The following is a 14,535-nucleotide window of genomic DNA, read 5'->3' on the forward strand; positions in this document are numbered from 1 at the left end:
TTAAGACAGAGAGTTCAAGGCACAAGACTGAAAATCCAGGGAGTGGAATTAGAATGGGTCAAGGACTACCTATACCTTGGGGTAAGAATAGACCGGACCCTCTCCTTCCATAAGGAGGTCCAGTACCTGGTTGACCGAACCAAAGCAAGACTGTCTGTCATGAGAGCAATGACTGGGAGACGCATAGGGGCCAGACACAAAGTACTAAGATCATTCTATGTACATGCTGTCCGGCCCATTGTGGACTATGCCTCAGTCGCTCTAATTGCTGCAAAGAAAAAGCACACAGACAAATTAGAAACAGTCCAAAATGAAGCTGCCAGGATCATTCTGGGTGCCCCGAGGTGGACGAAGGTCCTCAACCTCCTGATGGAGGCAAACCTTCTCCCCCTGGACTCACGAATCGATCTAACGGCAACACAATTTCTGTCAAAGGTCATCCAGGCTCCCAGGAACACAAGCCTAAGACAAAAATTAGTCAGATGCCTCGAACAAGACAACGAGCTCGTTGCAAACAACTCCTGGCTGTCTCATACAGCCAGGGTATTGATACGCCATCAGCTCAAAGAACAGCTTCTTGCTAAGGGCATGGACTCCCCCCACCCCGACTTTGCCGAAGCCCCGCCGTGGGCACTGAGCCTGATAGAGTTCAACATAATGAACCTGTCAATGAAAAAGAGCCTATACCCCATGCCTAGCCTAAAGGCAGAAGCCCACAGGGTCATTGCAGCCATCACTCCTCCGGGTAGTAGAACATACTACACGGATGGATCGGTCGATCCCTTGAGCCACACTGCAGGCGCCGGCTTTGCAGCTAGGGATGCCACGCGATCCATGAGGGTAACAGACAACGCCTCCTCGCTACAGGCAGAGGCAGTTGCAATCATGGGAGCCCTAGGCCACGCGTCCCTAAGGGAAGGACACGTGGTCATACACACAGACTCCAGGGCAGCCATTGACTGTCTTCAGCACAGCTCACCCACAGACAACATCTACCTACTGACCACGATTCTCACAATGGCACAGAGAATTCTTGCTCAGGGTAGAAGAATTATCATCAATTGGGTCCCAAGCCACATCGGCATCAGAGGGAACGAGCTTGCTGACAGACTAGCTGCCGCTGGCAGGGGTATGCCCCCAAATCCCATGACGATAAAACCGAGCCGAAAATTACTTATGGAGAAGTGTGCCTTGGTCGGTCGTACCTTCCTACGGCAGCTCCACAGAGAGGAAACGAGAACCTCCCCCTCGGCCAGCTGGTACTCAGACGCCACAGGCTCTGAACCACTGGCACTCTCTGAAGTAAGCAACAGAGGTACCGAAGTCATTCTTCACAGAATGCGCCTAGGTTACCACTGTGCATGGCAGATTATCCCAACAATCGAACGCGATGAATGGTGCTGCAAGCACTGCGGCGAGCCGAACGCCACACTAGTCCACTACCTAGAAAATTGTAACCATACACAATTCCTGAGACATGGACCGCCCACAACAGCCGCCGTGCTGGTAAAGAGGCTATGCGAAATGCTTACACCATGGCGGCAGGAGCGCTTGCTGGCAATCCCGCCGCCACGGTAAGCACCGAGTGTCAGACAACTCAATGAGACAGCCGTAAAAAAGCTGACACAGGCCGGGCCATATCTAGAAGGCCCGGGCGAAGCTAGAACTTCGCAAACCAAACCCCCCCCCCCCACCATTAAAAATGCATCTATGTGACCAAGTATATGCCATGGGCAGTGGGCTTAACTAGCAAATTCTGTCAGGCATGGCCTTGACTGTTATTTATACAGCTGAGCATGCCACTGGACACACAAATGGCAATAACCAGTAATAATGGTAGTTAGCCAAGTGCAGTACAGCCATTATCTGATTTGACTTGACTACAGGCATGATCTTTCTGCTGTTTGTCTATCAAAATAGCCCAACGACAGACGGCAGCACTCTTGCCATCAGGCATGGCCAGTCATTTTACAGGAAATGTACTAAGAATCTACCTTTAGGGATATAGTCAAGAAAGCAAAGTTCATAAATATTAGTTACTTTTGGCCCTGAAAACTTTTCTTTTTAAGATTCTTCACATCTTTTAAGTTTTACCTACCAATCATAGGAAATTTCTTATGGCTTATTTGAATTTGAAAGATATCTATGAAAAATGTTCTCTATGACTTTATATAATGCTTACTTTCTTAATGATTAATGGTTGATTATTAAAATGAATAAATGTGCAAGACATCAAAGGTCATATTTACTTTAAAAGTTAAAGGAATGAATTTGGTGCCTGATTTCACATTTACAAGAAACTGAGTTAAAGATGACTGGAAAATATCCAAATAAATGAATGGATGCTTTGAGTTTTATGTTAGCTACACTAGATTTTGTTTCTTTTTGAGAACACAGTGTTGGATGAGTTTGTAAACTGTACATGTACTAGAGAACACATTACTGTACCTCTGAAAAGTGAAAAATATATAGAAATAATTTCATACATAACATAACTCAAGAACTTAAAAAACTTGAGGTTACATACCACATACTTCACATTATTACTATTCCTATTTTCATAAAAACTTTTACTAGGTATTGAAAATAACTGGCAATAAAGGGAAATCATACACAAAAGAAATTTAAAACTTTACTTAACTGTTAAATCTGTACACAGTATATACATATATCTATTAACAAGAATTTAACTACAACTCTTTATTTGGCTTTCAATTTGTATGACTGTAATCAAGTACATTAGGCACAAATACCAAATTAACTGTAAAAAAAATATGGAAAAAAAAAAAAAAAAAAAAGCCTGAAGGTACATAATTTCTTTCTAACAGATTCCTATTTGTCATCTGGGACAAGAGTAAGACATTTCAAAATTGCTATAAGCATAAAACCCAACTAAATTCATTCCAACTTACATACCAGATCCTTCACTCAGAGATTAGTGAATGTACTTAATCATCAAAACTTCTAGACTATGTAATTTTCATATGAAGTACTAAACTTCAATTTTGTACTTGAAATACTGCTTCTGGATAATCTTAACAAAGGTAAAGATATAGAAATAAAGTTTACTTAGTAAGCACAAATATACCCAGTACTATGAAAGTCAAAATCCTTATTAATCTCATAATCATTCCCACTATTAAAAAAAAAAAAAAACTCACTTAGACAGGTTCTATTTCCTATGAACATTTCACTCCATTTGCTTTCTGATATAAATAAACCTAGCTATTAATTGAGAGAGAAAGAGAGAGACTAAAATATTATTGGAAAAACATGACTTTTCTCTCTCTTCCTCACAACCTCGGTCTAACTTCTTGTCCAGCGCCACCAAGCTACCACCATCCTGTCCCAGACGTTCTCCCATGAGTCCATTGCCGGCCGGACATCTAGGATGGCAAACTTATAGTCATTAGGGTTCACGTCGCCTCCATCATAGTAGTCGATGATATAGCGTACTTCCTTGCCACAGCGGTCAACAATCCAATCATGGCGGTCAAAAGGCAGCTCATATCTGAAAGTAAATTGAGTAATAAAAGTTATCTGTAAAATATAAACCATGGATAACTTACAGTCATTACAATTCTACAAAGAATAGGGGATTTGGTTAAATGTCATTCACCACAAGGTCCATTCAGAATCATACAAAACCTTTTCAGCTCTATGTCAAATTCAAGACTGTCATTTGCTACAGATGAGGAATTCTCCTGTGTGAAACAAGATACTATTGCCTACTTCAAACTGTATCTTTTTCCTAATGAACACAAATGCAATACAATCTTTCAGCATCTCATGTTACTGCCTTATTCTGTGTTTATAATACAGTACCTCCTGAAGGAGGAGGAGGAGGAGGAAGAGGAGAAATCTGAAAGATAATATGTCTCTCTACTCCATTACTGCAACGTTTCAATTCCTTAATTTATTGAAAGATTCATTTAACATGCCACTCCCTGATAATATTTCTTTTGAAGTGGCTAATGCTAAGTGCACTGTCATTAACCCCTTAATGACGGGTCATGTCTATAGATGTCAAAACAAACCGCTCAAAATGTGGCGTGCGGCTGTATGCCGCGGCGGTCCGCCAAAGCACAACGAGCCGGTGATTCAGCTTGATGTACCGAAATCCCGCACTCAAAGTTGGCGCGTTGCCATTGATTGCCAGAGCATAGAATTTTTTTTTTAGTTTTCTTCACCCGTCACCAAGGGGTTAACAGAGTTAAAGATGAGAAGAGATCAAGTGATAACCATAAGCCTAACACAGTAACATGTACACAAAGATAATAAGAAATGCTGCCACAAAATGAACTTGTCAAAAGTGCCTCATCAGACAAATAAAAAAATTTACTTTTTTTTAAAGCTACCCAGGATGAAAAACTCTCATTGAGTTCAAAATCTGATGTTCATTTTCAATTCATATCATGGCAATTTTCTTTAGATCAAGTGATCTCAGTAATATTGGTACTGAAAGGTTGGGTTGGGTGTGGCATGTGTGCTATAATCATGCCCCATGGCAGAGATCTCTCTCCTTCTTCCCCTTAGCTGTCTCTCATACTACCCTTCTCTATACACTTCCTATTTTATCATATCTGCTCAGCTCCTATTTCTCCTTATATTTCTATTACTTAGGCTACTTTCACTAAGAGCTGAACTCCATTTCCTCTTCTCTGGCTACCTTTTGTTTCTCATTACCTGTCCCTTCCATATCAACTCACCTTTCCACCAGATATGGGGCATGCTATAGCCTAATAGCTTATCACATATAATCTATTATTTCTAGTGATCATCACTGTCTACAATTCAATTACCATTATTGAAACTATTAATATCCTGTCTATTAACATGTTTGATCTGAGTCCCTTACTGGTAACACTTCAGTGGGGACTCTCCAGGGTGTGTGGCTTGTAGGCAAGACAAACACAAACACTCATGTGCAGTGTCACAAATCGTTGCCTCCCCTTTGCAATGTTATGATCTCTTTTTCTGCATAAATATCTTTTATTTTTTTGCCATTTTCCAAGGTCTATATCTGTCATCTGATATGCTGTATCAAAATGGTAACAGACTTTCTTGCAGACTCCATATCTTCCCACTAGGAAGTCTATACTCTGTGCAATAACAATAAGTAACATTTTGTTATTTGTGTCATTTCTTAAGATTTTCTAATTTGAATTTCTGTAACACCCCTACACTACTTGTCATGGTGGGCAGGAAAAGGATCCGGAGCATGGAAGTAATGTCTTTCCTGGAGCTCGCAATCTTCCAGTCATAGTTCACGGATGGTACTTTTCACTCTCCTTTGCTAGTGGAAGTAATGCAAGAGCCCTTTCTCACTGAATCTAATCTTCCTCCAAGAGCTTTGCGTACCCATGACAAGTCATTCCCATCACCCTGGTTTTCAGATAAATTTTTCATAATGGCATATTCCTGTGACCCTGGCCCTCAGTCATTTTTTCCAGGACTGCATATTCCTGTCATCCTGCCCTCAGTTTATTTTTTTCATGACATAACAGTCATGTTATCTGGATCCATTGGGTTAATATAAAAATTATCATTAAGAACCTTATCATCCTTATATTTTTTTCTTTGGAAATAATGCTAATGGTCCCGGATGCAGGACTTGGGATCACATGACTAGACTTCATAGAGCATCAGTGAAATTTTCAGCAAAACTACATGTCCTTTCTCACCTATGTATACATGCAGCTATAAACCTTGTCATTAAGAAGGAGAAGAAAGAAGAGGTCTGAAACATTTCCAAATAATTGTGCTTACCCCATCCAACTCCTCATGCGAGCCCGGGGAGAGTAGTCTGATGCCTTGCCACCAAAACGCTTCAGCTTTGGGTTCCCACACTCATTTTTGTGGAGGGATTCCCACTTTAGGACCTGCAACACAAAAGAGCATGAGCATCTTTGTGGAGGAGATGGAGCAGGGGGAGGGGGGAGGAAGGAGGAGATAGACAAGTAGGAGGAAGAGATGGCCAAGGAAGAGGAGGTAGCCATAGATGATGAGACAGACAAGGGAAGAGGATATAGACCAGGAGGAAGAGGAAGAGATTCTCAAGGAGAGAGAGTGAGGAAGAGACATACAAGGACAGTGATGGCATAGAGACAGAAGAGGCATTCAACAAGGATAAAGTTCAGGTAGAAAAGAGGACACAAAGGAGGAGGATTTAGTTAAGAAGAAAAGTAAAGATAAGAACTAAGAGGAAAGACATAGGAGTAAAGAAGTGAAGGAGGAGATTTAGAAGAAATAGAAAAAATGTACAAGGGTAGTCAAAAAAGAGTTAGAAAAGAATCATCATATATAGTGGTGGCACATGCTATGATGCTTCTGGAATGAATTTTAGTCCAATTATCAACAACTAATATTACTGTAATCTGTCTCTGTGAAGACACTTTGTATATCTAGGTGCCTTGCAGCCTTCAGTGAAGATATTGCCAATTCCTAATATCTAACTTCATTTTGACAGATTTTTTTTTTTTTTGTAATTATACAAATTTACTTAAGTGGGTATGCCTGCATCATGGGCAAGGAACACCTGTCCGCTGCAAAGTGATTGTGCATGAAGTATGTGTCTCTAGTAGAAATAGGGGGTCTACAAATATCCAAAAACACCCTTCACACTGGATGAAATACATCAAAACAGGAAAACTGACGAGATGTCTTGCAGAAGTTCCTGATCCTCACTTGTGTTTTGTTTCAGTTATTAAAGGCTTGGCTCTCACAATCTGAAACAGGGTGCTTTTAACCTGTATCTGCTGGGCCACGCCTATAGCTGTCATAACAAACTGACTCGTCAAGCTGGGTACGACTATAGGCGTCACAACAAGCTAGAGTGAGTTGAGTGGAAAGTTCTGCCACATGTAGCGGACTCCCGGACAGTTGCCAGAAGTCATCGCCTTAAGCCTCTTCAAATTTCCCATCTTGGTGCATTTCACTGTGAGAGGAGGTGTTTTCGGAGATTTTAGACACCTCCCTATTGTGGAAAACCCTTGAAAGAGGAAAGTACATGACAACACGAACAAAAAAGTCAAGATCGGGCTGGAGAATGGTCATGAAGATACTTGATTTAAGGCTGCACAAAAACTATAGAACTAGAGGGCCTATATAGTAAATTGTCAAATGTATTACAAAAACTTCAGAGATTTTCATTGTGGTAACATTTTTGGCTGAATGTAAGACAATACCCAATTTTCATATTATTATTGGCACATGATGGATAAAAGCATGTTTGTGTGTGTATGTGTGCACGTTTACAATGATATCAAACCACCAGCACAGCCATCTCTCAACATTACCTCCTGCCAAGCCAGTTCATTGTTGACATTGTGAATGCTGATGATGTGTTGCATGTCTTTCTGCGAGAGGTCATCGTCCTTCCACCTCCAGCCCTTCCTTAGCATGGCATTCCAGAACATCTGCGGCGAAGGGTAAACCCAGTTCTCCGACTCTGAACCTGCTTTCGGGATGGTTGACACCTGAAAGTGCAGGAAAAGGTATGCCATTAATCCAAGTCTCACAATGTTAAGCCAAATGTAATTTTTCTTTAGGTCTTTTTTTTTTGTTTCACTCTGCAATTTAAACACACACTCTCACATATACAAATGTACACTCTCTTACATTCACACATGCAATCACTAGCATTCACACACATTTTCTCACATTCACACTCTCATTCTCAATTTCTCTCTCTCTCTCTAACATTCCTATGCTCACACACTTGCACATTCACTTACCTTCCCACACTCTCTCAGTCATATATACCATACCTCTGCAACAACTACCAACCTCCTCTTCCCCTTCCCCTGCACCTTACCTGTCTCTCAGTGGGCAACTCGAAGGGCTGGTCAGGGGCTGGCTTCTGGTTCGGGTAGGACTCCAGGTTGAGGGGGTTGATGTCTACATACTTGCCTGCATGCTCTTTGCCCAAGTGCACGCCTGCCTGGTGCACAGGCCACTCCCCATCTGGGTTGGCACTCATTGGACACTCGCTAGGGAATGCCTGTCAAGAGAGAGAGTAAAAAGAAGTAACAATTAAATAAGTATATACATATAAGAAAAGAATCAAATGGACTGAACAAAAAGAAAAGATGAAAAGAAAAAAAAAATAAAGGAAAGAAGTCAAATAAATGAACAAATCATAAAGAAATCTGATAACATAGAAATAATAAAACCAGCAGAAAAGAAGTATATTTTATGAAAAATATTAGCAATTTCAATTTCTTCTATCCTATCATTCTCCTAAAACATATTGCATTCCCAAACCTACAATTCATCTCCCTTATCAAGCCAACCTATCCATACCTGCTGTTCCTGGTTATTTTGATGCATTGGGCACTCAGAGGGGATGACGGTACCCGGGGGAATGTAATGGGCCTTCTGGGGTGGGGCAGCCTCAGCACTCATCTTGGTGTGATCGACAGGACACTGTTTGGGAGGGGCAGCTTCAGCACTCATCTTGGTGTGATCGACGGGGCACTGTTTGGGAGGGGCAGCCTCAGCACTCATCTTGGTGTGATCGACGGGGCACTGTTTGGGTGGGGCAGGAGTCTGAGCTGCCTCCTGGTGCATGGGACACTCAGCAGGTGCCATGTCCTTGGTGATATCTGGGTGGCTCTCGATGAACATGCCCTTTCCTTCTCCGAGGGCCAAGCTGGTGAGCGTTGTGGCTGTGCTGTGTGCTGCTGAGACTGTGTTGCCCATCTTGTCTGCTCTGTGGGATAAGTTGACTGATAAGTGAAAAGATAAACAAGTAGCATAAAACATAATACTATACCAACAAAAAATTAACTGTTACAAAGCTTATATGTAGTCTGCAATGAAGTGAGAACTTGAGAGCAATGTACTGCAGTATATCATATAAAGATAATTTAACCTCTAAAAAGTCTGTTACTACATTTCATCCATCAAGCCGTAGCCATAGTCAAGCTGTCCAAAACTGCTAAGTTGTTTCCGTCTTTTCTATGATATAACTGGGACTATTAAGAGTCCCATACTAGTACTCAGACATGTTGTATCCAGCCCAACAATTATGTCTCTTTCGTTTTATAATAATTTGATTTATTGACATGCACAGCTTTCTATTGTTACACTTTCAAGCATTGAATTTCTTTACTTTTAATGCTCTATAATTTGATAAATGTGCTTATTCTGGTGTTAGCTTTTTGAAAAATAAGAAGACCAAAATTTACCATAGTGAGACTCAAAAAATTGGGCCTACATGTGACTTGCTGAGATTTGGTGTTGAAGGAAACTGCATTTTTTAAAAATTTCAGGTTAAAATTCCATTTTTAATTGTTCCTTCCCCATCTTATTAACTACTATGATCTGGATGTGACCATCACATCATGAAAAATTTTGTCTTGAGGGGCGAGTGATGAGAACGCGTCATCATGGAAAATCTGGCTGTGTGACGGGATGACGTGAACTTATTAGTAGTGTTTCAATAGGATCATGATAAATCATCATGTTAACAGTATTGGTTTTAACAGCATTAACAAATATCAACAACAACAACAATAACAGCTGCAGCAAACTAAAAATTCAAGGAATGGGGAAATCAGGCAAGGTCATGTTGGGCTACTAACTGCCTCCCTGGTAGTTGAGCACTTTGTGTGTGACAAAATTCACAATGGACAATTGCCAATTTTCAGAAGTGTCCACTCAAGAGCTGCAGGTCTCCAATAATTAGCAATATTATGTATCTTATTGCAACGCTGTGGGACAAAAGTCTTAAAATGAGTTTGTACACATGTAAATGGAAGTCTATGTAAAATTATTTTGTTGTTATAATAACAATGGCCAACAAAACCCCCCCATGACTTACATTCTTGCAAGATAGAGCTTAGAGTCCTTCCTTATTAACCTTAAGTGGGATATGCACTAACTATTAATTAAAATTGAGACCAAGATCTGGGTTGGAAAGCACTTCAGAAGATCTAAACATGACAGTAAACATATCTTGGCATATATGCACTGCTAGAGTTCTGGCTTTAATACAAACATGAATGTTATAATGAGGCCTTAGTGCTAGTTTCTGTCCCACAGAAAACATCCAGTCACTATAGAGTAAAGTCTGAATGATAGAAGGGCTATAAACTGACTGAACTAAGATATTGGTGGAACAACATCCATGCCATCCAGGGGCAAAAGGTCAATGAAAAACAGCATTTGTTTGTGAAGTAACAGCTCCCCTCTGAGGCTAAATCCCTATTACTCTCCTGGGGATCCATAAACGTTGCCATATGAGCCAGAAACCTTTCTAGCCCAGGGGCTTTGTACCGAGGCACCTACCCAACTGCAATATTTCCAAATCGAGTGCTCTGCCCCCAAACCCCTACCAAATGCCATGGACTTACTCTCTAGTATTTGACATGGAGTGTAACTAAGAGTGTAATTTCCCCCTCTTTATGACAGTGTCATTAGATTTTCTTATCTTAGTGTGGTTAATTAATCTTTACAGTATGGACACTAAGGTAGGGCAAATTGAAGATGATGTTCTTGTAGAAAACTAAAAGTTGCAGTTGTCAGTACAAGAAATAATCTGTAGACACCAATGGTGATGTCACAAACAAAGAAAGAAAAAAAAAAAAAAAAAATCTCTCTAGTTCACTTGATGATCCCAAGTTTCAGCTCTATCTTACCATTAACCGAGGTGAAGACAACGATTCTCAGGCACAGAAATAAACCCTCCTCTCGGGCAGTACCCAAAGGGCACACCCAGTCACGGCAACTTAGATCGTTGAATAAATTTTGTGATGTGAAGTTGGGGACTTAGTCTATGACGAGTGCATCCGTACTGTAAAGAATTACCCTTAGTGAAGTCATTATATGAATGTATACCCAATAAATCAGGAAAATTTACCAACTCCACCTTACTAAAGTAGTTAATCAACCATCAACCCTCCCCTCAGGCAGTTGGGCATGCCCAGTCATGGCAACTTTGTTTGTTGAATAGATTTTGTGAAGTGGAGCTGGTGAGTGCATCCATACTGTAAGGAATTACTGTTAAAATATCTACCAGTAAGATGGAAGTCTGTTTTTGGAACCTCCAATAAATAAGGAAGTCACGGTCAACCACAAAAGGCTACTGCTGCAAGTGTGGGAATCCTCCAAATGCTTACCATAAAGGAAATGTAACAGCCAAAGTAATAATGGGACAAACTGTAATGTTGTAGTCATATTAGTCTCCTATTACATAACCAGTTTTGGTAACTTTTTAAGTTTCACAGAGCCATTCAATCTTATCATTCCCTTTTTCAATTATTGCTGCCATGTACATGAATCCCTTGTTATTTTCCATCGCAAATAATATAAATGAAAGTATTGGTAATGTTTATGAAGTGACCTTACCAGATGAAGTTCATATTTCTCCAGCCATTCCCGGTAAATCCACAACCATCACTGAATGATCTACAACCTTCCCAACCCATGAGCTTCACCCCCCAGACCCCATCTGATTGCCATCCTTCCCTAAGAGGGGCTCCACTGCCAGAGCCCCGCCAGATCACCTTGGACTTTGTAGTGACCTATTTTCTTCATTTCTGATGCTATTTTTTGCCTATGCAGATTATTACTTCATGTACTAGTGAGTGTTGTTTTTCTTTTTGATTATTACAGTGCTGTTACTTCCTGTAAATGTGTACCTAATTATTATCTGCTGCACAACTTTCTTATTATCAACTTGCATTGGTAATACCATTAATGAAAAGAGTCTTAATTTTGGCAATTCTGTCCATGACAAGCAAATTTGACCTTATACTACATGGTTGTGGGAAACAAACTATGAGCTTTTTCGTATGACCAACCGCGCTGATTTTGGTATTGGTGGATTCTTCTCACTCTCTAGTGCACATATAAGTAGGAATCTTGCCACAGAACCCACCCAAAAACCCCACATTCTTAGCCCCAGTAGGAGGGAAGGGCATGAAAGGTACCAGGGAAATTGCTGGGTAAAATATAAGTAATCTACACTGAATCAGTCACTATATTGTCTAGTGCAGAGGGCTGCCGTCCCCCAATCCCTGCTCTGGAAAACAAAGTATCCTCCACACATTATTGGCCAGAGAAAGTGTCAGACAAACTCAGAAGTAGGCGTTTGTTGGTCATGCGCTTTACCTTGCCATGAAGATGTGGAGGATTTTTAGTTTTCCTGGATGGGGAATGAGGAGTGGCACAGCCCCTGCATTGGACAATATAGTCACTGATTGTGTATATCATTCATACTTTACCCCCAGTTTCCCTGGTACCTTTCCTGCCCTCCCCCTGCTATCGGGGCAAATAGTATCGCTAATTGGGGGGCTTCCACGTTATAATCTATATTTGGATAGCAGAGAGAGAGAAAGGAATCCATCGATACCAAAATCTTTATGATCGGTTATGCAAAGGTATTCCGGAAACTTACCCCATACTATACCCCAATTTTATCATACATTGCATCTATTCTCACCCAAAATGTGTAAATCTTATTCTGCTATTTTCATTGTGACGATTTCTTTTCCTCTTATTGTGTAACAGAGCTGTCCTTTACCTCTCTTCAATGGCCTTAATTTCTCCTTGCTCAAATTACATACACTTCTCTCGTGAGCTTAAATATCAAAGGAAAGACATTACATAGGTACAGCGTTTTGCGTAATGTTAGTAATGATATAGAACTCATGGGCCTCAAATTACGTCATTTGTTATTTCGGGTTTTTATCTCTCCCCTCCACTCTCTTTCATTTTCCTCTCACCTTAAATTTTCCTTTTATCATGATTATTCATACTTCCAGACATAAACATAAACAAAATAGGCCTACATAGAGGTATCAAAATACATAATAATCTGATTTTCTCTCTCTCTATCTCCTATTTATCGTACCTTCCTCTTGTACCAATCTTACTGATTTTAATATTGCCCTTTAATTCTCACCTTTGCTTACTCACGTAGTCTTCAAAGATGTAAATTAACCTTCAAATTAGGCGAAAAAGGAAGAAATTGACGAGGTCTTTCACTTCCCGACACGACCTCACTGGCCCGGCTGCTGTAGTGGCTAGAATGGATCCAGATTCTCTAAGAAGAAAGTGCAGTTATTTAATGTTGATGAATGTTCCGTTATACTCATAAAGCGGGAATCATTCTCTCTCTTTGCTGATTTGTTAATATTCTAATGAAGAATTTAGATTTAGGACTGTGCACACACAAGTAGTTATGCTTTAACTAGAACGGATACAGATTTTTTCGATTATACAATTTGGCGGATGAACGCGAAAAAAGTTCCTTTAACTAACTAATATTCCTTTATGTAAAATGATGAACTGCATTTCAAGCTTCGAATACCATTGAATGAGACATATGATGTGATCTTTCAGTTAGTTATACAAGAAGGAAAATATCATGGAAAAACACCTTGTACTCCGAACATCAAATACCAAAGACTACATAGACATAATTTTGTATCTTTATATTTGTGTTTATACGCTATCTACGCACTATGCTAAGACATAATAGCAATATGAATGGCTATGAAATAGTTTAGATTAAAAAAAACTCTCATATATTTATATATCAAGTCAACACGCCTCCTCTTACACAAAGTTGTAAAATTAATAGAGCATTAATAGAACATAATATATAGTTTACTTTCTAACCTGGTCGGTCCTTGCGTCAGTAAAACTACTAAAGAAAAATTCACTAGGTACTGCCTTTTTCTCTTTTTATACCAACCAAACAAAATGAAAAGTAGCAAACATCCATGCATATATTTTAGTTATATATATAGATTCTCTGTCTGCCTCTGTCTGTCTGTCTGTCTCTGCCTCTGTCTCTGTCTCTTTCTCTGTCTCTGTCTCTGTCTCTCTCTCTCTTTTCCCCTCAAACTGTTTATTTGTAATGTTATACCATACGCCAGGTCATCAATACTGTCATAACAGTATTCTCTTACAGGATAATGTCTTACTAGTAATTGTCATTCTTTCATCTTATATTGCTTAATTGTCCTTATAGATGGAAATTCAAGTGGGAATTCAAAAGGTATATGAAACGGTCAGAAGGGAAATTCAAAGGGAAACGCTACAAAGGGTTATTTTTGTCGTCTGCTGGGGAGCATGCGCGTCCGTACTGCCATATCACAGACAGACTCACTTATCTTTGACTTTTGGATTATGCCTTGTGGGTGGCTGTAAATGTTAACTAACTATAACGTTAGGTGTCAAGGACGTTTCGAGGTATAGGTGAGAGATAGCGTGTGTAGATTCGAATATATTTTGTATTTTATCAATTGGCACTTCGTTATGAATCCGTGTTGCTATTTCGATGTTTTTCCCGGTAATTTTGTTCACTACATGCATATACATAAGCTTCCGATAAGCTTCAAGATTTGCTAGATCTAGTAAAAACTCTTGATTAGAAATATCAAATTCAAATGTTATTAATATATAATACAAAAATTTGAAATGTTCTACTCGGCACCTCGTCCGAGGTATCTGAGTGCCACTTACATTTTTTATTCTCATTGTTTTAAGTCCTCAATGATCATGAATAAAAATATACACTAA

At 39.9% G+C, this 14,535-nt stretch overlaps 1 protein-coding gene across 3 annotated transcripts; it reads right to left on the bottom strand.

Moving 5' to 3' along the window:
- Positions 1 to 2,619: 2,619 nt before the first annotated feature.
- LOC125029098 (holocytochrome c-type synthase-like) lies at positions 2,620 to 13,068 on the bottom strand. Of its 3 annotated transcripts, XM_047618880.1 has the most exons (7): positions 12,911 to 13,023; positions 10,644 to 10,798; positions 8,305 to 8,713; positions 7,817 to 8,002; positions 7,299 to 7,478; positions 5,770 to 5,882; positions 2,620 to 3,511 (listed from the first exon to the last, which is right to left on the bottom strand). In XM_047618880.1, exons 3-7 carry the CDS (start codon positions 8,701 to 8,703, stop codon positions 3,307 to 3,309), a joined length of 1,083 nt encoding a protein of 360 aa, XP_047474836.1. In that variant the 5' UTR covers positions 8,704 to 8,713; positions 10,644 to 10,798; positions 12,911 to 13,023; the 3' UTR covers positions 2,620 to 3,306. The 3 variants fall into 3 exon arrangements, with proteins under 3 accessions (XP_047474836.1, XP_047474835.1, XP_047474837.1); XM_047618879.1 differs by lacking the exon at positions 10,644 to 10,798 and having other exon boundaries at positions 12,911 to 13,068; XM_047618881.1 differs by lacking the exon at positions 10,644 to 10,798 and having other exon boundaries at positions 12,925 to 13,025.
- Between the last annotated feature and the right edge of the window lie 1,467 nt (positions 13,069 to 14,535).

Source organism: Penaeus chinensis, chromosome 9, assembly GCF_019202785.1.
Source record: "Penaeus chinensis breed Huanghai No. 1 chromosome 9, ASM1920278v2, whole genome shotgun sequence".
In the NCBI taxonomy this organism is placed as follows: Eukaryota; Metazoa; Arthropoda; class Malacostraca; order Decapoda; family Penaeidae; genus Penaeus; species Penaeus chinensis.

Coding starts and splice junctions, on each gene's coding strand:
- LOC125029098 (XM_047618879.1), bottom strand. CDS start 8,703: ATGGGCAACACAGTCTCAGCAGCACACAGCACAGCCACAACGCTCACC. Junction 8,003..8,304: donor AAAATAACCAGGAACAGCAG/GTATGGATAGGT, acceptor CTCTCTTGACAG/GCATTCCCTAGCGAGTGTCC. Junction 3,512..5,769: donor CGCATGAGGAGTTGGATGGG/GTAAGCACAATT, acceptor ATTTACTTTCAG/ATATGAGCTGCCTTTTGACC.